Source organism: Lynx rufus, unplaced genomic scaffold (assembly GCF_022079265.1).
Source record: "Lynx rufus isolate CCGP_SWC_20201006 ecotype Redwood Valley unplaced genomic scaffold, mLynRuf1.p SCAF_34, whole genome shotgun sequence".
In the NCBI taxonomy this organism is placed as follows: domain Eukaryota; kingdom Metazoa; phylum Chordata; class Mammalia; order Carnivora; family Felidae; genus Lynx; species Lynx rufus.
In genome coordinates, this window is record NW_025814850.1 from 1,650,875 (window position 1) to 1,674,583 (window position 23,709).

General features: G+C 48.1%; 2 protein-coding genes across 10 annotated transcripts in view; both read left to right on the forward strand.

The window, feature by feature from the left end:
- The window catches only part of NBR1 (NBR1 autophagy cargo receptor), a 28,373-nt gene extending 26,387 nt beyond the window's left edge, over nucleotides 1–1,986 (forward strand). For 3 of the 4 annotated variants that reach the window (XM_047093404.1, XM_047093402.1, XM_047093403.1), the window contains exon 21: nucleotides 473–1,986. In XM_047093404.1, coding sequence (XP_046949360.1) covers nucleotides 473–646 — 174 coding nt within the window. In that variant the 3' untranslated portion in view covers nucleotides 647–1,986. The remainder of the gene's footprint in view (nucleotides 1–472) is intronic. The other variant, XM_047093405.1, reaches the window with a different exon arrangement.
- Nucleotides 1,987–2,433: 447 nt separating this feature from the next.
- TMEM106A (transmembrane protein 106A) lies at nucleotides 2,434–22,493 on the forward strand. 6 transcript variants are annotated; one of them, XM_047093409.1, is made up of 9 exons: nucleotides 2,434–3,127; nucleotides 3,961–4,187; nucleotides 4,694–4,757; nucleotides 5,795–5,948; nucleotides 6,447–6,587; nucleotides 6,692–6,735; nucleotides 7,249–7,302; nucleotides 18,130–18,228; nucleotides 22,358–22,493. In XM_047093409.1, the coding sequence occupies exons 2-9, from the start codon at nucleotides 3,977–3,979 to the stop codon at nucleotides 22,359–22,361; spliced, it is 771 nt and encodes a 256-aa protein (XP_046949365.1). In that variant the 5' UTR covers nucleotides 2,434–3,127; nucleotides 3,961–3,976; the 3' UTR covers nucleotides 22,362–22,493. The 6 variants fall into 6 exon arrangements, with proteins under 6 accessions (XP_046949365.1, XP_046949364.1, XP_046949366.1 ...); XM_047093408.1 differs by lacking the exon at nucleotides 22,358–22,493 and adding an exon at nucleotides 18,365–18,404; XM_047093406.1 differs by lacking the exons at nucleotides 18,130–18,228; nucleotides 22,358–22,493 and adding an exon at nucleotides 7,646–9,176 and having other exon boundaries at nucleotides 2,589–3,127.
- The last annotated feature ends 1,216 nt before the right edge of the window (nucleotides 22,494–23,709 follow it).

The following is a 23,709-nucleotide window of genomic DNA, read 5'->3' on the forward strand; positions in this document are numbered from 1 at the left end:
GCCAAGAAAGTTACCCAAGATGTAATTTCCCAAGCAGTTTTTTGTTCAGCTCCTTTGTATTTCTGACCAAACCCTCTTCCAATAGCGGTCTTGGCTCCTGCTTATACTTGCCCCATCACCACAGTTACCTTTTATCTTCACAGTGTTTCCAGTGTTTGCATCTCTTGCTTCATCAGGTCAAAGGATGCTTCCTTCGGGAAGCCCCCTCCGAAGCATCCTCCTCCTGGTTCTGAGGACAGTTCATTAGTTGCCTGGTTTTGGGTACAAACATACTGAATCTAGAGCAGGGCATTCCCAGTCCTCCCTCAGAAGGTCCATTAGTGTCAGGTGGACAGGAACACCATGCCCTTGCATTGAATTTCCTAATATTTTAAACAAATCTGGAAAAATTCATATAATTTACAAGATAATAACAATTTACAAGACCCATAAATGATACAGAAAATGTTCTGCTTTTCTTGACTCTACACAGCCAATAGTTTCTGAAGATCAGACAGCAGCCCTGATGGCCCATCTCTTTGAAATGGGATTCTGTGACAGGCAGCTGAACCTAAGGCTGCTGAAGAAACACAATTACAACATCCTGCAGGTTGTGACAGAACTGCTTCAGGTCAACAACAATGACTGGTACAGCCACCGCTACTGAGGAGTGACCCTGTATTAAATAACTGCCTGCTGCTCAGAGATGATCTTTATTCTGTCCTTGGGGCATGGGGGAGAAACCCTTGCTTATTTTTTAATCTGATAAACCTATATAGAGCCCATTATTGAGTTATCAAGACAGCACCTGCATTACAGTATTTTTTGGAGCAAATGAAAGACCAGGACTTAAACAGAGACATTGAGTTGTAGGGAAATGGTTTTTCAGTTGAGTTGGATAAAGCTCCTCTCTCCATTTTAATGCATTGAAGAGTATAACTTGAACTTTCTATAGAACCGTTTTTCTTTCTGCTTGTATTGAAGTTGAGTATTTTTCTTTGGTTAAATGTGGATGTTTCTATGGGGATATCTGTTGGCAGTTTTTAAAAGAAATTAACCTTGGAAGTTGTTTTCAAGAACTCTTAACAATTTTTCTAGCCTACCCCAAGCCTCATAGCTGTACGGGATTGAAATGACACCCAGAGCCCCAAAGGAATGTTGTTACTCTTCCTTTCTCCAGGACAAAGTCCTTTCCCTTGCAACACTGAGTAATGGACCACTGTTGTCTAAAGACCGCACTGGTACATTCAAGATGATCCACCTTCAGGGTCTCTGCACTTCAGTGAAAGGAGGAGGGAGTGTGCTCATTAACCCACCAGCACCTGTCGAGCAGTGTTTACTGTAGTAATTTTGCATACATTTTTCTTTATTTAAGGGAACAAATTTAAGTAGGTAGTGTGGAATATTTTGCTAATCCTATAAGGGAGGAGAAGACTTCTATTAAAGGGAAAATAAATGTAACGGTTACCTTTTTTCTTAATGTCAAGGCAGATGTTATTTACAGTCAAGTGAGGGGAGATAGAAACATGAAAGGCAAGGCCCTACATTAATCTGTAAAGTTAGTTCAGGGCGGGCAAATGTGTGTGTGAGGCATTAGAGATCCTGACGACTTCCTGAATGTTTGAAATCTGCTCAAAGGTATCTAGAACGGGGCGGCTGTTTTGCAAAACTTGGATGGGGGCAAATTCTGAAAAAGTTTTGGTTTAACCCCAAAATGAATGAAAAAGCTTGCTGCCTGCGGCCCAGGTCCTCATTCTGTTTACAGAAAGGAGTCTTTGGTACAATCGGTGAAAAAAAAAGGTAACAGAAAACACTAAAAGCTAGTATTCATGAAAATGACTTCCAGAAAAAGACCCTCATCCAGGAGGAGGAAGGGTAGTAAACTAGTATTATTTAACCTGGTTGGTATTTATAATGAATGGTAATGTTAATTAATCATTAGCCATCACGATGTTTATTTACAGTATAATTCTTGACCTATTAAATAAACCAAAATTCAGACTGCAAGCCAACCAGGCTGTTCATTATTTGAAACGTTTTTATCCGGGCTTCTGGGTAGAGGCTGAGCTGTAGGGTGCGTGTAATTAATTGGGTTGATATCGAGCGAGACCTGTTCTGACCTCCTGAGTCATACTGTAGGGGTCCAGGAGGACCTTGGGGTCCAGTCGTCCGTCCAGTTGCACATAACCGCTTAAAAAATGGTGGAATAGGGGCGCCTGGGTGGCGCAGTCGGTTAAGCGTCCGACTTCAGCCAGGTCACGATCTCGCGGTCCGTGAGTTCGAGCCCCGCGTCAGGCTCTGGGCTGATGGCTCGGAGCCTGGAGCCTGTTTCCGATTCTGTGTCTCCCTCTCTCTCTGCCCCTCCCCAATTCATGCTCTGTCTCTGTCTGTCCCAAAAATAAATAAAAACGTTGAAAGAGAAAAAAAAAATTTAAAAAAAAAAAAAAAAAAATGGTGGAATAAACGTTCTTTGAAAGGCCTACCTGGACTGACTGGTACTTGAGAAAGCAGCGTCCGAGATGCGGGGCGATCTTTGAAGAGCTGAGCGCTTCTCTGGCAGCGGAGTAGGGAGGGGGCGGGCCCCCGCGGGGTGGGGCGGGCCTGGAGGAGCTGGGGCGGAGCCTCCCCAAGCACGGAGTCAAAGCCTGGGGTTAGGCCCTGGGCTCCGGCACTTTCGATTCTGCTTGCAACGGTTGCTGACGTCCGGGGGTGGGGTAAGGCGCTCCTAGACCCTCCTTCCTTTCTATCCCTTTGGGAGGCAAGGGTCGAGGAACCTTGTGTGTCTCCTAGCCTCACGCAGGCACTCGCGGGTAACAGGCTCGACTAACGGCCTCGGTGTCTGGCGGGACTTGAAATTCTCCTTCAATGAAGTCCCAGCTTCTGCGCTCCCCAGCTCGGGCCCCTGGCTGAGCCCCGGAATAGGGCAGGAAGCGGCTTAGCCCTCTGAGGAGGCCGGTGTCGTTGCTCCGTCCTCCCTCCAACGTGGCCTGTTCGCTCCCCCAGGCCTCTGCTGAAGGGGGCCACTAGCCTGGCCAGCCCCAGCCGTGGCCTCTCTGGTCACCCTACCCTACCAGCCCTTCTCTCCAAAGACCATTCCAGAAATCTCACTCTTGGCTGACAGGAGCCCTGGATCCCAGACCTGAACCAGGTGAGGCTCTCTTGATTTTTAGCCCAGTAAGGTCTGTACGCAGCTCACCTTGCCCACTCATTCTGACACCACTCCTGAGCCTTTGGAGAAGAATCTGGATTGTTAGCCTGTACCATTCCTTGGTGAAGTATCCTTCACTATCAGCCTGGACCAGTGCTCCCACTCTTCCCCTGGCATTCTTTCCTATCTCACAGAAAGCAGTGAGGAAGAGGTTTCTGTTCCCTTCCAGGCTATTTTAAGGTTCTTAGCCGCACCTGTGACCAGTCTAACCTTCTTTCTCTTATTTCAGAGAATCCCTGCCTTCCTATTAAGCCAGCACCTGCCACGGCTCAGGAATGGAAGCTTTCCTTCCACGCCCAGGCTGGGAGATCTCAGGCATTTCTTCCCGGGTGTTCTAGACAACTCTTGAGAGTCCTCTTGTTGCGGAGGGTGGAAGGGACTCTGGACTGCTGCCTCCCTCCACCACACCCCCACCCCCAGCCCCGTCCACTTCCTTCTCTTAAAGAGAATGACAGCTCAGCAACTTTCCCAGAAAAACAATAAGTGCTCTGCCATTCACTTCTGGAAATCTCTTCTAGTGAAATAACTTCTGCTTTTCTCGTCCCTCTTGCAGGCAGATTGAGCTCCCCTGCAGTAATGAAAGGAAACACACTGCGATTTCTGATGGGAGAGTCCCATGTAACTGCTCAGTTTTCCATCTCCTAGTTTCCTTGGGCTGGAGCTTGCTGACATTGTGATGGCAGTCCTTGCCAAACCTAAGAACCCAAAACCAGAGTTACATCCAGTGTCCGTGCTAACAAGCTTAGCAGTGAATTCTGTTCTTTTCTTATTAGTGAAAACTCCCCCTGAATGATGGGTGAGACATTCTCCCAGTTGGGTTCTCGGGAGGATGAGAACAAATCGATCCTGCCCCCCAGCCCAGCCATTGGCAACAAAGCTGCCTGCTACTCCAGCATCCGAAGCAGCAAGTCTTTCTGTTCCTGCATGCCTCGTGAAGGAACTGCTGGTGCCAGCTTTGTGACTTGTCCCACCTGCCAGGGCAGTGGGGAGATCCCAAGAGGTGAGTGGCCCAAGGCTTCGGAAATCGCCTGGAATCCAGAAAAAAAGCTCTTAACAGCCAGCCTGAGCCTCCTTGAATGGGGTTGGGTCTCCCAGCTCTTGGTCCCCCAGTTGCAGCTGGGCCAGCAAGGAGCTAACTCTCCCTGGGCTCACTGCAGAGACACCCCCACCCCTCCTGACCTGATTGTTCTCCCCAGCCCAGGGGTCTCTGGCCTCCCCACTCCCTGAGCAACACTGTGCCTTAGGACTCAGGAAGTTAACAAATGACCTCTCCAAAGAAGCTAGGCTTTTCTCATTTGCTGGTGTCTTACAGAAATTCACACCTGCTAATGAAAAGCTCGCTTCTATTCTGAGCTGCCCTCCCTGCCCTGTGTTCCCAGTTCTGTGGGGCAGAGGTGGCATGCTTCTGACCCTACTCTGTGGGGTGTAGGGGTGCATCTGGGAGGCAAGCACAGGAAACATTTGTCACGAATACTTCCTGGCCCTCTCTCTTCTTTCTCTCTACAGAGCTAGAGAAGCAGCTAGTGGCGCTCATCCCCTATGGGGACCAGAGGCTGAAGCCCAGGCACACGTAAGCCCCTCTTCTCCCCTCAGTTCCACAGGACGTCACCCCTGGGGGCTGTTCTCTTTGTCTCCCCCATTCTGTCTCCCCCTGCGATTTTTCTCCGTTGGTTCTCCCCAAGAAAGCCTCACTGGGTTCATACGTACTAGCTGCATTTCCAGAGATTTTCCTGGTTTAAGAAGACGGGCATAGCAGATGCCACCTGAGGGTGGCCCTGAAAGGAGTGGCCCTGGCTGCAATTTGGGGAAATTATTTTTCCTAAGAGCCTCCCTTGCTGTGGCAGTTCAGAGCTGCTTGGTCTCTTCCTGGCTGAGATGGAAAACTAGCTGCTCCCTGTTCTGAGACGCTTCAGAACCTCACAGGCAGCCCTGAGTTTCACTGGGGGTGTTATAACCCTGTTTGTCATCTGGGTCTATTTGGCAGGAGTCCCTGCAACCTCTTCCCAAGTTCCTCAGCTTCAGTCTGGGAGCCACCACCCTGCCCTCCCCAACCACTGTACCAGAATCTGAATCTAGCAGTGCCCCTCATAAGATATAATAAGGTGCTGTCTCTTTAATGCATATCTCAGTTTTGAATCAGATGGACAGATGATATCCTGTTCTGAATTTTCATATTCAGATTCACATCCATGTGGATGTTTCTTCCAGTGATGATAGCTAGCATTTGTTGAGTTTTGTTAAGTGTCAGGACCTTGCATTAACAAATTCTGTGAGGTAGGTACACTTCTCTCCATTTCACAGACAAGGAAACTAAGCCTTTGGGAGGTTAAGTAGCTTGCTTAGAGTTACTGGGCCAGTGGGTACAGAGAGCTGGGAGTGGAAGTCAGGTCACTTGCCTCCCAGTCCTGTGCTCTGACTCACTTTGGGGCACATCTGAACCTGGGCTGGTCCTCCACATCTGGGTGGGGGGTAAATTTACGGTTATGAGGGGGCTAGTGCAGGGGAGAGCCTTGTATATGGAGAGGAGTGTCTGAACAGCTCCCTGCTCAAGTTTCCTTGGTGTTCAGACCACTCCACTCCTCTTTCCCGGATCCTGCCTTCCCACAGGAAGCTCTTCGTGTTCCTGGCAGTGCTCACCTGCCTTGTGACTTCCTCCCTCATCATCTTTTTCCTGTTTCCCCGGCCCATCTCCGTGCAGCCTGCAGGCCTCAACTCCTCCACAGTGGCCTTTGATGTGACTGATATCAACCTCAACATAACGGTGGGTGGGTGGATGCCTGCACCCCTGGGCTCAACCCCGCCTTGCCGGCAGCTCTACTCTATAGCCCTTATCTGGGGTTACAATCCTGGGCACAGGTTGCCAGGAATTTTATGGCACCCAGGGGGTGTGGAGGGCTGGGGAGAAGCAGGGGCAACCATGAGCCCCATAACAGATTGTGTAGGATTGGGACTATACATGGTGAGGGGTCAGAATCGGGACCAGAGGAAAAAAACACAGGGTGCAGCCAGGGGGCATGCCTGAGACTCCTGGGGGGCGGGGCGGCAAAACTGAAGAGAGAAGCCTCGCAGGGTGAGACTGGATCCTGTGCCAGCTTAATGTCTTCCAGTGACCCTTTGCCAGTAAGAGCTCTTCCAAGGGGCTCCTGGCATGTGGTGGGAGTGAAGCTCAGCCAGGCCTGGTGGTTTGGGAAGCTATTTGACATCTCCTTTCTAAGGATGGTCACCCTCTCACTTCCCTTTTCCTTCTCTTTCTCCTCAGAATATCTTAAACATCTCCAATAGTAACTACTACCCCATCACCGTGACCCAGCTGACCATCGAGGTTCTGCACCTGTCCCTCGTGGTGGGGCAGGTCTCCAACAGCCTCCTCCTACACATCGGCCCTTTGGCCAGTGAACAGGTGACTCCCTCCCCTTGGACAGCCCTGCCCATAGGTGTATGGACACTGGTGGTGGGAAGGGGCAGCTGGGATTGGGGCTTACCCTATGCCCATTTGGTTGACAGATGTTTTATGCAGTGACCAACAAGATAGGGGATGAAAACACCTAGTAAGTATCCCTTGATCTCTTCTCCCTTAGCCTCTTTCCTGGTTGGAAACCCGGTTTTCATCCCTACCAGATTTCCTGATGGCTTAGCAAACCCTGCAGCCAGCACTTGGCCTTCACTCTCATGACCAAGACTGCAATGTGAGGGGGCTCAGGGTCCCCAGCCTCTGCCTGTTTAGACCTAGGTTGGAATGAAAACAGGCCAGAATTTGGTTAATTCTTACAATATGTGACCTTGAGCTTTTCCGCCTGAATCGCTGAGGAAGATGAATGTCCTTGTTTTCTGTTGGTGGAGGGGCTAGCACATACCTGGGCCAGGCCTGTGGGGCCTGGGGGAATGATATTGCAGCAAGGGTGACATTCTCACCTTAGGCTGAGGGAGGGAGAAAGAGTGGGAGTGGCATTTGGGACCCCTGATGGAAAAGAGCCCAGGAGGCAAGGATACTGGGACCTGCAGGTCTCCTCTGAGCCGACAGGCTGCTCAGTGTGAAATGTCCCATGTTCTTTCTCTCTCAGCAAAATCTGTTCCTGGATGAAAATCAAAGTCCACCATGTACTTTTGCACATCCAGTAAGTAGGGCTTGGAGCCCTGGTGTCCCCTCTCCTACTTCTGACCCCAGTCTCCCCTCTGCTCCACCTTGTGGGAGGAGTCATCCAAAGCTAACTCCCTGGATCTTTGTTGGCTCATGGGAATAGCCCCTTCCCTATATCCCACCTTGCTTATAAGCCATTGATGTGAAGCCACAGGGCTATCTGGACTACAGGTGGGACAACTATCCCAGGTGCCTTGGCAGAGTGGGGAACAGAAGGAAGAGGGTGGGGTGTCTGAGGGATCCTCACCTCCCGAGACAGCAGAGTAGGTCCAGAGCTTTCTTCCTCCCAGACACAGCCACAAAGCCTACTTCCTCTCTAGGGGCACCCTGACCTGTTCCTGCCTGAGCCATTCAGAGCAGCTAGTCTTCCAGAGTTATGAATATGTGGACTGCCGGGGAAACGCGTCAGTGCCCCACTTGCTGGTCCCTCACCCGACGTGACCTGTCTGCTGCCCCCAAACTCCAGGCCGCTGCCAGCCTGGGCTGGATCTCCCAGTGCCTAAGTGTCTTTGCCAAAGGAAAAGCCCTGCTTTATTATACCTCCCCCGCCACACATACCCCCTCAACACAGGAAGCTCTCTGTGGAAGTTAACTTTACAGACGTGCGCACACACATCCCCTGATGTCCACAAAAAAAGAAATTTGGTTCTTCTAGGGGTTTTCCCCTTGGTCTGTCTTGAGGAAAGTCTGACCTGATGTTCTTCAGAGCTGCTGTAGCATCCCTGGAGTGGCACCTGTCCTTTCGGTGCTGAGCACTTTGGTTGCCTAACTTCTCTAGGGCTGGCCTTCCTCCTGCCTGAATGAGGAAAGCTTTAATTTTATCTGGGTCTTAAAACATGGATCTTTTTTCAAGTTCTCCACCCAGGGATGGGATTGGGACTTGAGGGACATCCGTGCTGTCTCATGCCTCCCTGCTTTGGTCATGTGACAAAGTGATGGCGATGGTCTGCTTCTCTCCTGGTAACTTGTCCCCTCACAGCAAGATTTGCTAAGGCCCTTTGACCCTGCATCCTCCCTGGTTAAAGACTGTTCCTGTTCCTAGGAAGACAGAGCCGTTCTCTGGCTAAAGCTCTTCCTGCCACAAAATAGTTTTATTATTCTCGCCACAGCCGGAGCCAAAGTAGTAGGGGAGGAGAGGGAGGCACCCCCTCTGCCTAACTAAGAAAAATGGAGATGAAACCAGAATCATCTGATAAGTTGTTTATTGAAGGAAAGCTTCTGGCTGGTGGTGAGGCCACAATCCTGAGTCCATGTGGGGACACAGGTAGGTCAAATGGTGGTCCCAGCTGCTCTCCCATGAAAGCCTGCAGAGGTGAAGCTATCGCGATTCTCAAGATTCCGCAAGCTGCTGGGCTCTGCAGCATCCCTGGCTTAGTACCAGGTCCCGTCCTGCGCACCCAGAGTCCTCTGCTTTCCTTCAGGAATTGACAGTATGGAGCTGGATATCAGTAGGGACTGGTCTTGCCCTCTCCTCTTTGCTGTCGCTCAGATGAAGCTAAGTCCCAGATAACCCAATTTCCCACTGGGCTCCAGGTGGAGGCGGTTTGTTTTGTAGCTGAGCCAGAATGGTAATTGCTCCCTAAAGGCGGCTGTGGTTTTCCTCAGGCAGGGAGATGAACTTAGGTGGTGGGGAAAGTGAATGTGAAGCTGGATGGCTGGAGAGGGGGAAGTGTCACAGCACCTGGCTAGTTGGCTGGGGGGGGGGGGGGGGGGGTGGGGGTGGAGTCAAGAAGGTGCCGGCAGGAGCACAGAAGTCCAGAAAGGCCAGGCCGGAGTTTCTGCTGTATGTAGGTTGCCGAATGTGTAGGGTTTATATTGTATTCAATAAACTGTACTTGACAGTGTTAAAAAGTCTCCTGTAAGTGGGCAGGGAGCTGGTGTACACTCCCAGCCTGTTTCTTAGTGTCCGGGTGGGGTCGAGCTCTCTTCCCCAGGCCCTGAGCTCCTCTGATAACATGTATGGCTTTTCTGACTTCTGAGAGATTGCTCCCAGGAGCTTGCTCTCTGCCTTTCTCTCATTGTTTGTCTATTAAGCTCCCTCCCTACTTTAAAAAATTTTTTTCTATGTTTGTTTATTTCTGAGACAGAGCATGCGTGGGGGAGGGGCAAAGAGAGCAGGAGACACAGAATCCGAAGCAGGCTCCAGGCTGTGAGCTGTTAGCACAGAGCCCGATGCGGGGCTCGAACTCACAAACCGTGAGATCATGACCTGAGCTGAAGTCGGTCGCTCAACCGACTGAGCCACCCAGGCGCCCCAACTCCCTCCCTACTTTAATATTCCTGTTCTGTGTCCCCTTCCCCCCTCCCCAGCTGCCCCTGCTCAGGAAACACTGCACTGAGGGGCTCCTTCAGCCTGACCCACAGGCGATGCTGTGTGGGCTACAGTGAAGGGCTCTAGGCATCCCCTCACCAGTCCAAGGCAGAAAAGGGGGCAGCCTAGGGGGTCCCGGGTGCCACCTTCAGGAAGTGGTAAGAGGGCTGCCTGAGGTCTTCGGAGCCTTTTGACTGCCTCTGCCACACACGGAAGGAAGAGGCCTATGGGGTTTTGTGGGTGAGTCCCGCCTCCCCTTCCCAAGGTCAGGTGTCCTGTGCTTGAGGCTACAGCCCCCCTTACTCTGAGCTCTTTTCCACCCCTGCCTCCCATCATGCAACCACTCAGCGCCCACTAAGGGCCCAGCACTGGGGGGGCCCTGCCTGACACCTCTAATGCTGCCCCAGGCTTGCTGTGGTGTGATGCAACCCCTCCTTCCCCAACCGTATCTCAGTAAGCATTGGCCAGGGGGTAGGGGTGATGGCTCCCGCTAGCATCCTAAACCTAAAGCCCCCCCAAAGACCTATCCTTGCTAAACAAGGGCTAGCAGTGGAGCTATATAGACTTGGGAGGGCCAAGACCAAGTTCCCCCGATGGCTTTGCCTACAGAAGCATGAAATTCCCGCCTTTCTTCTCCCACCCAGTCCGTCCCCTTCATGGGTCCTCATGCCCCTGTCCCTTCATCCCAGTCTCACAGAGCTGACCAATCTCTTGATTCTTTTCAGGAGGCCATCACATTTTATTCCCAGCTAGCCTCCTCTTCTAGAGTGGATCAGGAGGGGCCTTCGGAGTGGAGATGCTGCCAGGGATGAGAAAGTGTGGGGCTCCTCATCTGGGTTATTTTTCTGCTGGTGGCCAGTGGGGGTGGGGGTCTATCTCTGGATCACCATTGCTGTGTGTAATTCATTGACTGGGAAGAGGGAGAGACAGGAGGCAAACCAGGTTAGTTAACAGTTTCTGGGCCTGCTGATTCCTGAACATTGTATCAAGCCCTTTGAGGGCAGAGGATTCAAAGTAAAATGGAGCAGCCCAGTCCTCATCCTAAAAGGGCTAGAGCATCAGGGTCTCTCATCCTTTGCACCTGTATCAGAAACTCACTTTCCAAAGCCTGTACTGTTTTGTGTCCTCATCAAGAGTGACCGCCCTGGGTTTGAAGGCCTGCACTGAGCCAGGTTCTAAAGTAAACGCTTTTGATACCTTCTCTTTTAATTGCCACATTCAGTGGTCCTGATGCCTCTATTAAGGAAGTGGTATTATCATTGTCATTTTCTGGATGGGGCAGATGAGGGACTGGCGATCCTGAGACTCCCAGCCTCTGGCTTCATGTCTTACCTTCCTCCTGCTCCAGCTGCCTCTGCCCGGATCAGCACTTAAAACAATAGATTGTCAATCCCTCCATTTATGTTTAGTGTTGAGCAACAGGCCTTCCTTGGACATTTTTGTGAAGGCAACAAATGGAGGAATGGACCATCCAGAAGTGACTATATAATTGCATATCAAGACTTTATATAATTGACTTTATAAAGTATAAATAATTGCAGCCCCTTCCACCAAGGGAGCTTCTCTAGGATTCCATCCACACTTACACACATACACACTCTCAGACACACAGCCAGAGTCTACCTGTCTTTCACACTGTCTCACCGTGAATCGTGAGTGCTCAGTATATTTATCTGGATTAGATTGGAATGATTTCCTGAAACCTAATGATGAAACAAAGCACAAGTTACTCATCTGACAGTTTCTGCAAATGGATCATGGCAGAGCTGGGCCCATTACTATGTGTCTGGCAGGGGGGCGGGGGCAGGTGGCAGCCCTTACCTAGGGCAAGGCACCCACTGAGCCCACCCAGAAAATTCCCAACTGGGAGGCTGTGCTGGGATTCCCTGTTCCAGCCCTCTCAGGGCACACTATACTGCTGTTAAGCCTACAACTCAGATCCCACCCTCTGACCACCCTCACCCTGGAGGAGGGGTCCAGCTTCTCAACCACCCTCTGCAAAAGACAGCAGCCTCCTTCGCAGCCCCAGAGTGATGCAACGGTACCCACAGGAAGAGATCCTCAAGTAAAGGCCAAAGGTACGGGGAGAGTCTGACACAGTGGAGGACAGATGTGGATTCTGGACTATAGGGCACTCTCTCCTCACCACCTCCCTTCCCAGGCATCTCACCAGGGTTTTGAAGGAATTTGTTAAAGTTGGATTGCCCTGGCAATTGATGGGCTCCCACTGAGCTAAGCTGGGGACCTGGCCTTTGGGAATCCTGCAGAATGTGCGCAGAGGTGCACTGAGTAAGAGAGTCTTGGGCATTCTGTGGCTGTGGCGGCGGCGGAGGCAGGATCTGGGATTGTTCTGCGAGCTGTGGCCGCTGGGGCAGCTGTGCTCCGACTGGGGTCCCCTGCGGCTGTGGCTGCGCTGGTGGAGGCCCCAATGGCCACTGCTGCTCCTGCTGAGACTCCAGAGGTGGCTGGGTTTTTTCCTCAGACTGGCGTTCCTCCTGTTGGAGTTCCTTCAGTTCCTGGCAAGAAACCACCCCCCAGCTAGTGGCATTCTCCTCCCTCCTCATTCATCACCCATCTGCCAGAGACACCGCGGAGAGCCAGGCAATGGAGGAAAGGAGAAACAGAGGTGGCCGGAAGGTCTCTATTCCAGGGAGTGGGAGGCTAGGCTCCCTTCACCAACCACAACACCGAGAACTATTTCTTTGGTGACTGTGTCCCCTGGCACAGCGCTGGCCCAGGAAACAGCAGCCTCTCAGCACCCACCTCCCAGCTCCGGAGCTATGCACTGAAAACAGTTTTCAGTGCAGGAGAACAAAGGATACTTTCTTGCAAACACTTTGAAACAGCACTATCCAGTTGAAATATAATGCATGCCACAAGTAATTTAAACTCTTCTAGTAACCACATAAAAAAGTAAGAAATAGGTGATGCTAATTTTAATATATTTTAGTTAACCCAGTACGTCCAAAACATGTAATCAGCATGAAAATATTAATATTAATGAGATTGCTTATATTCTTTGTTTCTGTACTAAGTCTGCAAAACCCACCATGTATTTTATATGTAATAGTACCTCTTAATTCGGACACTAGAGTTTGGCACCTGGATGGCTCAGTCCATTAAGTGTCTGACTTCAGCTCAGGTCATGATCTCATGGTTCCTGAGTTCCAGCCCTGCATGGGGCTCTCTGCTGGCAGCATAAAGCCTGATTGGGAATCTCTGTCTCCTCCTCTCTCTGCTCCTCCCCTGCTCTTACTCACATGTGTCCGCACTCTCTCTCTCTAAGTAAACATTATAAAAATAATAAAGTTCTTTAAAAAAAAAAAAAAAGATTTATCGGAACGCCTAGGTGGCTGGCTCAGTGGGTCAGTCGGTTAAGCAACCCACTTCAGCTCAGGTCATGATCTCATGGGTTGTGAGTTTCAGCCCCATGACAGGCTCTGTGCTGACGGTGCAGAGTCTCCTTCGTATTCTGTCTCCCCCCTCTGCCTCTCTCCCCCGACCCAAAATAAATAAAAATAAAATAAAGCATTAAAAAAAAAAATAGGGGCACCTGGGTAGCTCAATCAGTTAAGTATCAGACTCTTGATTTTGGCTCAGGTCATAATCTCAAGGTTGGTAAGATCCAGCCCCCGCGTCAGGCTCCACGCTGACAGTGCTGAGCCTGCTTGGGATTCTCTTCCTCTCTTTCTGCCCCTTCCCCGATCGTGTTCTCCCACTCATGCTCCCTCTCTCAAATAAACATTAAAAGAAAAAAAAAAGAAAAAAAAACACTTCAATAGGATCTCTAAAAAGATGTACGTATCCAAGTTGTTTTAAACATACTTAAAAGCTTTCCAATATATAAAAAGAGTATTAGTTTTTAAATTTATTTTTAAATTAATTAAATGTATATAACATTTAAAATTTAGTTCCTCAGTCTCACTAGCCACATTTCAAGGACTCAACAGCACACAGGCTAGTGGCCACCCTATTGGACAGCACAGCTTTAAAACCTCTCAGGTCTGGGGCACCTGAGTGGCTCAGTTAAGTCTCCAACTCTTGATATCAGCTCAGGTCATGATCTCATGGTTCTTGAGATCTAGCCCTGTGTCAGACTCTGCACTGACCGAGCTGAGCCTGCTTGGGATTCTCTCTCTCCCTCGCTCTCTGCCATTCCCCTGTTGTGTACATGGGCACATTCTCTCTCTCTCTCTCTCTCTCTCTCTCTCTCTCTCTCTTTCTGTCTCTCTCTCTCTCAAACTTTAAAAAAATAAACATTAAAAAAGTCTTTTTTTTTTTAATGTCTATTTTTGAGAGAGACACAGAGTGCAAGCAGGGGAAGGACAAAGAGAGGGAGACATAGAATCCCAAGCAGGATCCAGGCTCTGAGCTGTCAGCACAGAGCCTAACACGGGGCTGAAACTCACGAACTGCAAGATCATGACCTGAGCCAAAGTCTGATGCTTAACCGACTGAGCCTCCCTGGATCCCCCACTAGCCCTCAGCCTAGTACAACAGCCAAGCTGAGTTACCCTAATACACACACATGCGCGTGCGCACACACACACACACACACAGTGCATCCCTGAGAACATCAAAGGACCTTACTTTCCTCCTAACCCCAGCAAAACATTGACCAAATACCTTCCTAGGGATCTATCTTCCCTTCCCATTCCCTTCCTGCCCCTGGAAGCCCTGATGAAACTGGCCCCTCTCATGCACCTGCTCTTGCTCTTCCTGCTGCTGCTGCTGCTGCTGTTGCTGCTGCTGCTGGGCCATCACCCACCTCCTCCTGTCCAAAGCCATCTGCCTGCGACGGGCCTCCCAGTGGTAAGCGCTGCCCATGATGGTGGGGACAGCAGAAGGGGGTGGGGGCAGGCAGAGCCCAGGTTGCTACCACTGCCCCCATCACCTGTGTTTCCTCTCCCACCCCACTGCCTGTAACCAGAACCACCTCACAATGTGGCCACTACCGGGGCAACTGGGCAGGCCTCCTCTGCCCTGGGGAGGAGGGAAGCTGTCCTCCTGAGTTGCCTAGGAAATGCCTGTAAATTACCTTTCTCTCCAAGGTCCTGTGCAGGCAGAAACCTTTCCACTTTAGCTTTGAGTTTCCATGGGCCCCAGGGACAATTTCTGAGTCAGCTGGCTTTTCTCTCTGATTTCTTCCTCCCACCCTTCCTAGGATCCCTGGATCCTCATCTGGCCCTCTGCTGACCCCTCCCTCCCCACTCCCAAAGTTTTCAGGAGTTCCCTCAGTCTTCCATCTCCTGCGGCTGTGCTAAGTCAAGAGGGAAGAAAATGTAAAATCCATCTAACCTTCACTGGAGTCTGAGACCTGTGAAAGCAAGGTGGCTAATTAGCAAGTGGCCTAGTCCTGGGGATTTATAATGCTGGGCTCAAGCCTAGTGTCTACCTCTTCCTCTGACCCTGGAGACCCTACATAACTTCTTTGGATCTTAGTTTCCTTACCCGTAGAACAAGAAGGATATTATTTATTACCTCCACAGGACTGGTATCAGGACCAAGTGGATTAGTGGATGAGAAATGTTCAAGACAAAGTATAAACTTGTGTAGCTACAGGTTAATATTTATTATCCTTCTGATTTTCCTCCCGGGAGGTGGAATTGGCCAGAGGAAGGGATCATTTCCTGCAACCCAGGAAGGCTTGTGGAGGCAGGGACTGGATAGGCTATTGACCTACCTCCTGCCCTTACCCACAGATAGCAGTCTTCCTCTAGAAGCAGCAGAAGCTGTGCCCAGCTTCTGGTCTAGAGGTAGGGGAAGGGCATGAGTGAAAAAGGGCTTCAAACCCAGTCACAGCTTCAAACACTGTGCTAGTGGAAAGCAGGGTGGGGTGGGAAGGTGACAAGAGAAAGCAGCCCTAGAACCAGAGAACGGGTCCCTAGAGAACCTGTCAATTCAGGTGGCCGCTGTAGTGGAGTCAAACAGGCTCAGGTTTAACTCTGCCTGTGCCACCTACTAGCTGCTGGTACCTAGGTAGGTCGCTCAACGTCTCTGTGCCTTTCCTGTGAAACTTAAAAAAATTTTTTTCATATTTATTTATTTTTGAGAGACAGAGAGACAGAGCATGAGTTGGGGGGGGGGGGGTGGAGATACAGAATCCAAAGCAGCCTTGAGGCTCTTTGTTAGCACAGAGCTGTTTGTTAGCACAGAGCCCGACATGGGGCTCGAACTCACAAACCACAAGACCATGACCTGTGCTGAAGTCAGACGCTCAACTGACTGAGCCACCCAGGCACCCCAGTGTTTTTTTTTTAAGTCTCTACACCCAATGTGGGGCTCAAACTCATAACCCTAAGATCAAGAGTTGCACACTCTACTGACTGAGCCAGCCAGGTGCGCCAGAGACAGTGCTTTCAGGGTTGTCTTTCTGTCTCCTTGCTTGTAATAAGTAATAAAAAATTCTTTACTTTGAACACTTCTGTGGGCTGTGTTCAATTTGATGCACCCCAAAGAGAAAACCGTTGAATTTGGTTACAAAAAACACTTCTATTAGTCTACAGTTGGGCAAAAATCATCTAACAAAAGCCTATTTTTTTTTAATTTTTTTTTAACGTTTATTTATTTTTGAGACAGAGAGAGACAGAGCATGAACAGGGGAGGGTCAGAGAGAGAGAGAAGGAGACACAGAATCCGAAACAGGCTTCAGGCTCTGAGCTGTCAGCACAGAGCCCGACGCGGGGCTCGAACTCACGAACTGCGAGATCATGACCTGAGCCGAAGTCAGAGGCTTAACTGACTGAGCCACCCAGGCGCCCCCAAAAGCCTATTTTATAATAAAATGTTGAATATCTCATGTAACTTATTGAATACTGAAAGTGAAAAACAAGATGGTCATACAGGTCGACAGTTACAGTCAGTTAGGCTTCCAACTTCAGCTTAGGTCATGAGCAGGGGAGGGGCAGAGAGAGGGAGACACACAATCCGAAGCAGGCTCCAGGCTCTGAGCTGTCAGCACAGACCCCAACGAGGGGCTTGAACACATGAACCATGATATCATGACCTGAGCTGAAGTCGGACGCCCAACCGACTGAGCCACCCAGGTGTCCTGAACGTCCAGCTCTTAGTTTCATCTCAGGTCATGATCTCACGGCTTCATGAGACAGTGCAGAGCCTGCTTGGGATTCTCTCTCTCTCCCTCTCTCTGCCCCTCCCCTACTCGCTGTCTCTGTCTCTCTCAAAATAAATAAATAAACTTAAAAAATAATAATAATGGGATTGTATAGTACTATCAGAAATATTTGTTGTTTGTCCTGGCTGAAACATGACAAGATTTTTGAAAGGATTCAAAAACTATTGGTGAGGTTTTGGGGTGATGGTGGGGTTTGGAACTGATGGCCAAGAAAGAATTCTTGAAGACATCTATGGCACAAAAAGGTGATTTTATTAAAGCACTGGGTCAGACCTGAGGGCAGAAAGAGCTGCACTGGGGTTGTGAAGAGTGGCTCATTACATACTGTGGAATCAGGGGAGGTAAAGACACAAGGGAGGCCTCCAGAGGGACTTTGATATGCTAAAGAGGACTCCTAAGATACCTGGGCCTTGCTATTGTCAAGCTAACAGTATTTTCCTCTAGTAAGGCGTTAACATTATGACAGTAGGGAGTCCCTGGAGAAGTATTATACTCTGTATTTGCCTCAAGTATTTGTCAATGGGCTGCAGGTTATAAGAAAATTTAATTTTACCTGCCATTTCCTTCTTCCTTTGTTCCCCATATCACTATGGAGGGGAGGGTGATATTAGGGGCTCCAGGAAACTGAGTCTATAGGTTTCTGGAGATTAGGCTAATGATAAGATTGCCATTTTCTTATAATTTACTAAGATATTTGTAAACTGATGGAAATTCATGTCTTGCATGACTATGATCTCTATCAGTTAACCATTTGTTTTTCCCCTTTCCTTTGTTCTTGGGCAGCCAGGAGTGCCTGAGGAAGGTCACACATATCCTTCAGTTGGGGGGGGGGGGGGTGGCCTGGACAGGGTGTGCCAGCTTGTGCTTTGCCCTCAGCTTGCCTTATGGCCCCTCATCATCACAACCTCAAGATCATGACCTGAGCCAAAATCAAGAGTCAGATGCTTGGGGCACCTGGGTGGCTCAGTCGGTTGAGTGTCTGACTTCGGATCAGGTCATGATCAGTTTTGTGAGTTTGAGCCCTATGTCGGGCTCTGTGATGACAGCTCAGAGCCTGGAGCCTGCCTCAGATTCTGTGTCCCCTTCTCTCTCTGTTCCTCCCCCCCCCCCCCACTCACACTCTGTCTCTCTCTTCTCTCTCAAAAATAAAGATTTTTAAAAATTAAAAAAAAAAGTCAGATGTTTAACCAACTGAGTCATCCAGGTGCCCCATAATAGGAAATGTTTAAGGCCTCTCCCCTAAGCCAAATGTACCCAGAGGGAAGAAAACCCTTCCAACAGTTAGTATCATTAAAGTGGCAACCCTGTTCTTTAAGGAATTAAAAATAGCTGTCCTTGCTTTTCAAATCTATTTACAGGCTAGAAGATTGGATGGCTCCAGCTATTTCCAGAATTGTTATTCAAAGTCCATCTATCCTTTTTATCAATCCCCAAGTCTTTCCTATTTATCTCAAAAGGTATGTAGGAACTTGCATTTTTTCTCTTGTACCTTTGAGATGTAAATATTCTAACAATGTTCAGACCCTCTCTCTAATATGCAAACTTCAGGGAATTCTTTTTTTTTTTTTTAATGTTTATTTATTTTTGAGACAGAGACAGAGCATGAGTGGAGGAGGGGTACAGAGAGAGAGGGAGACACAGAATCCGAAGCAGGCTCCAGGCTGTCAGCTGTCAGCATACAGCCCAATGCTGGACTCGACCTCAACGAGCTGTGAGATCATGACCTGAGCCAAAGTCGGACGCTCAACTGACTGAGCCACCCAGGTGCCCCAAACTTCAGGGAATTCTTATCAAAAGATAAAACAAAAGGAGAAAAGGTCATTTGGAACTTGATTGGACAAATATAAATCTTCAATATCTTCTCCACAAATATTAATGGAAAAAGCCCTAGTCACCTGAGTAGGTAAACTTAACTTGTTACATTTACCAGAAAAACAACTTCGATCCAACTTTTATAAATTGTGAGTTTTGTATTATTATACCCAATACATGCCAGTATTTTTTTTTTTTACTCTGCTCACCTCAGCATTTTTTTAAAAGTAAACTCTACCCCAAACGTGGGACCTGAACTCATGACCCCAAGATCAAGAGACATACTCTATCAACTGAGCCAGCCAGGTGCCCCAATGGCAGTAATTTTTTTTTAATTTATTTTTAATGTTTATTTATTTTTGAGAAAAGGAGAGACAGAGCATGAGCAGAGGAGGGGTGGAGAGAGAGACAGAATCCAAAGTGGGCTCCAGGCTCTGAGCTGTCAGCACAGGGCCAAACAAGGGGCTCAAACCCACAAGCCATGAGATCATGACCTGAGCTGAAGTCAGATACTTAACCCACTAAGCCACTCTGGCACCCCAGTAATTTTTTTTTAATGCTTACTTATTTTTGAGAGAGAAAGAGACACTGTGAGCAGGGAAGGGACAGAAAGAGAGGGAGACACAGAATCTGAAGCAGGCTCCAGGCTCCAAGCTGTCAGCACAGAGCTGACGCAGGGGTGGAACTTGTGAATCTCCAAGATCATTATCTGAGAGGAAGTCAGCAGCTTAACCCACCCTGCCACCCAGGTGCCCTACCAATGGCAGTAATTTTTATTTTTTATTTTATTATTTTTTTTTATTTATTATTTTTTTGGGGACAGAGAGAGACAGAGCATGAACGGGGGAGGGGCAGAGAGAGAGGGAGACACAGAATCGGAAACAGGCTCCAGGCTCCGAGCCATCAGCCCAGAGCCTGACGCGGGGCTCGAACTCCCGGACCGCGAGATCGTGACCTGGCTGAAGTCGGACGCCCAACCGACTGCGCCACCCAGGCGCCCCTGGCAGTAATTTTTAAATGGAAGTTATAAGGTCTCTGTTTATATCTTTCTGTATATTTGTGTGTCTACCTGTGTATTGTAGATGTGTGGTATTTCCCATCTCCTGATGGTATTACCAAAATTAATTTGTGAAAGACCTCTATTTAATTGGCTTAAAGAAAATTAAGTTCTGGGGCATCTGGGGTGAGAAGTGATGAAATTCTGAGGTGATAGTGGGGTTCGTGGGGTCCGGAGTCAATGGCCAAGAATTCTTGAAGATGTCTTTGGTGCAAAAGGTGATTTTATTTAAAAAACGGGGACAGGACCCGTGGGCAGGACCCTGTGGAGGGATTGGTTATATACTTGGGAATTGGGGGAGGGAGAGTCAAGAGGAAGTTTCCAATGGGATTTTCATATGCTAAAGACTCCCAGGATGCTATTGTCTAGCTATTGTCAAGCTAATGTTGTTTTTCCCTCTAGCAAAGCATTAGCATTAAGATATCAGGGAGTTCCTGGAGAAATGTTTTACTCTGTCTACCTCAAGTATTTGTCAATGGACTGCAGATCATAAGGAAATTTAATTTTATCTGCCATTTCCTTTTGCCTTTGTTTCCCACATCAGGAAGTGAGATGATTCATTTTCAGAAATACCAAATAAAAGCTGTGTTGTCCAGTTAACAATAGGTTTACAATCTATTGGAAATATGTATAGCCCCCCCCCCACACACACACCACAGTGGAGTCCCAAACCCTTAGACACTTCAGTTCCTGGTTCTTCTTCCCCTCTCCATTTCCCCGGCTTATTTTTGCAGGCTTTGCAATGACCATGTGCCAAAGAACTGAAGTATCTGCCTCATCTCAAGGAATGTACATTTATTCCAGTCAGACTATTTTTTGCCTTACGTGGGCATAGGTGACTTCTGGGTAAGACTGTAACCATAGTACTCAGCCAAGGAGGAATCAGGGGAGGGATTTGCACACTAGGAGACAAATTACCTGCTGTAACTGCCCCAAGTGTGCCTGTCCATCAGACACCCGCTCTTGCAAGAACTTTGATTAAAGCCTCACTTCACTGTGCTCCCAGTCTCCGTGTCCCTCCTTTGATTGGGTCAGTGGGCTTATTTCTCACACCTGGCTGACTCAGTTGAAAAAGCATGCAGTTCTTGAACTCAAGGTCGTGAGTTTGAGCCCCACATTGGGTGTCAAGATTACTTAAACTCAAAAAGGACAAAGGAAAAAAAAAAGAGAGAATTAAGTTCTTATATAAATTGAGTTCTCATTAATATAATAGACAGTAACCCAAATGAATTTCAGGTTCACCTGAACTAGGGAAATATTTGGTATTAAAGCTAGTTTAAGTTTGTTGGTTTGATTAAAATAAGCATGTCTTTAGTGTTATCAGCATTAAATATAATGCTTTTATTCTACCTAGGTTTACTAAAGGTTGGATGAGTTCATGTTAATCTCTTACAAAATTTGTCATCAAGAATAATAGGCTTGGGTTGATGGCCAATTTTCTCTAATATCTCATGTTTTGTGGGTAGTACAAACAAAATTGTTAAGAACAAGTAAATCAAATAGATATAAATAGGGAGCACTTGAGTGGCTCAGCCGGTCAAGCAGCCAACTCTTGGTTTCAGCTCAGGTTATGATCTCATGGTTCATGAGTTCCATCCCAAATAACACATCTTTTTCATAACTTTACATCTCAGAAACCGGGATGCAATTATTACATTCCAGAAGGCACTGCTACTATTTAGATATGTTAAAAAACAAAATTCAGGGGCGCCTGGGTGGCGCAGTTGGTTGGGCGTCCGACTTCAGCCAGGTCACGATCTCGCGGTCCGTGAGTTCGAGCCCCGCGTCGGGCTCTGGGCTGATGGCTCAGAGCCTGGAGCCTGTTTCCGATTCTGTGTCTCCCTCTCTCTCTGCCCCTCCCCCGTTCATGCTCTGTCTCTCTCTGTCCCAAAAATAAATAAATGTAAAAAAAAAAAAATTCAACTGAGTAAATGGGAGAATCTAATTGACTTTATTCAGGGATTCATGAACCAGGCAGCATCCTATCGGCCAAGTAGTAAGGAGCCCCAAAGAGCTATACACAATGGGAGAGTTTTATAGGCAGAAATGGGGCAAGACAAGGAAGTTACTAAGAAAAGGATAGTTTCAGGTAAGGTCACCTTCCTTTGGGCGGTAGGGGAGGGGTCTATCATGCAGATTACCTCACTGGTACTGATCAGGAAATACCAGATTGACAGTTTAAAGGTCATTTCCTGTAGTTAGGTTTCTATTTGAGCTTATTGTTTCTTTCTTTTTTTATTTTTAACCATTCCCTCCTTTTGATCAGACTCTCTGCCTGAGAGATGTGATCAAAATTTAAGCCATCTGTGTCACTCTCAGCTACCACTATGTGGTTCTCACAACTTTTACTGATCCTTGATATGATAGTTACAGGTCCTGATGTTTTTTGCTTTATCCCTATGGTAGTAACACATCACAACTTCCCATTTGAAATTTTTTACTTTCATATTTTTTAAGGTTTTATTTTTTATTTTAATTTTTAAATTTTTATTTGTTTTGTAAGGGTTAAATTGCAGTGTAGGGCTAACCTGTAGCCTTAAGAAATAACAGCTTTGTTTTAACACTGTAGATTAAGAGATAACAGCCTTGTCCTATCAATCAAGGGAACAAAAGTTTAAGGAAAATCAACTGGTTTAGTGTTTGATGGGATTGGGGCAAGGGCATGTCTGAACTGTTTCCACCCCCATCTGGGAACTATTTCTTTGTTCTGTCCCCAGGTGATGATAAGACGGTTGCGGTCGGCTATAAAAACTCTATACCCCGGCTGTTCGAGACCGCACTCTGGTCAAGAGTGTCGGTCCCGAGATCGGTTGGCCTTGCCTCTCGTTGCAATAAATTTTGTTGTGACTGTCACTGGTGCCTGTAGCATTCTGTTTCAGGAGTTGTGTGGATGCAACAGTTTTTGTTATTTTAGAACGAGCAGGGGAGATGGGCAGAGGAAGAGAATCTTAAGCAGGCTCTGTGCTCAGCACATAGCTAGACGCAGGGCCTGATCCCATGACCATGGGATCATGCCCTGAGCCCAATTCAAGAGTCAGAGGCTCAATGAACTGAGCCATGCAGACACCTCTTAAAATTTTTATTTTAAGTAGGCTCCATATGCAATGTGGGTCTTGAACTCACAACCCCAAGATCAAGGTCACATGCTCTACCAACTAGCCAGCTCCGCACCCCTTTAAGATTTTATTCTAAGGTAATCTCTACACCCAACATGGGGTTCAAACTCACACCCCCAAGATCTAGAGTTGCATGCTCTATCAACTGAGCCAGCCAGGCACCCCTGAAATTTTTTAGCTGACCATTTTCTTCATTTGTAGGCATACCAGACTTAGATTGTTGGCTAGAGGCTGCAAACATGCATGCCTTTAAAGACTGAGAGCATAAGGTCCCAGGGAGATTACTATGATTGCTATAAGCAAGATACTTCCCAATCTCTGGAGTATACTTTGGGGCAAGAGTTCCCAAGACAAAAACCAATCACAATCAAATAAGTCAGAGAGGGGCGCCTGGGTGGCTCGGTTGGTTAAACGTCCGACTTCGGCCCAGGTCATGATCTCACGGTCTGTGAGTTCGAGCCCCGCATCAGGCTCTGTGCTGACAGCTTAGAGCCTGGAGCCTGTTTCAGATTCTGTGTCTCCCTCTTTCTCTGACCCTCCCCCATTCATGCTCTGTCTCTCTCTGTCTCAAAAATAAATAAACTTAAAAAAAATTTTTTTAAATAAGTCAGAGAAAGACCTTCAAAGGAGTCACTTTTGTTTATTTGTTTGTTTTTGAGAGAGAGCATGAGGGAGGGAGGCAGAGAGAGAGAGAGAATCCCAAGCAGGGTCCATGCTGTCAGTACAGAGCCTGATGAGGGGCTCGATCTCATAAACCATGATATCAAGACATGAGCCAAAATCCAGAGTCACATGTTTAACCAACTGAGCCACCCAGGAGGAGTGCCAGGAGGGGCACCCAGGTGCCCCTGAAGGAGTCACCTTTTATTAATTTTTTAATGTTTAATTTTGAGAGAAAGAGAGAGAGAGAGTGTGTGTGTGTGTGTGTGTGTGTGTGTGTGTGTGTGTGTGTG

Coding starts and splice junctions, on each gene's coding strand:
- TMEM106A (XM_047093406.1), top strand. CDS start 3,977: ATGATGGGTGAGACATTCTCCCAGTTGGGTTCTCGGGAGGATGAGAAC. Junction 6,588..6,691: donor GCCCTTTGGCCAGTGAACAG/GTGACTCCCTCC, acceptor TTTGGTTGACAG/ATGTTTTATGCAGTGACCAA. Junction 6,736..7,248: donor ATAGGGGATGAAAACACCTA/GTAAGTATCCCT, acceptor TTTCTCTCTCAG/CAAAATCTGTTCCTGGATGA.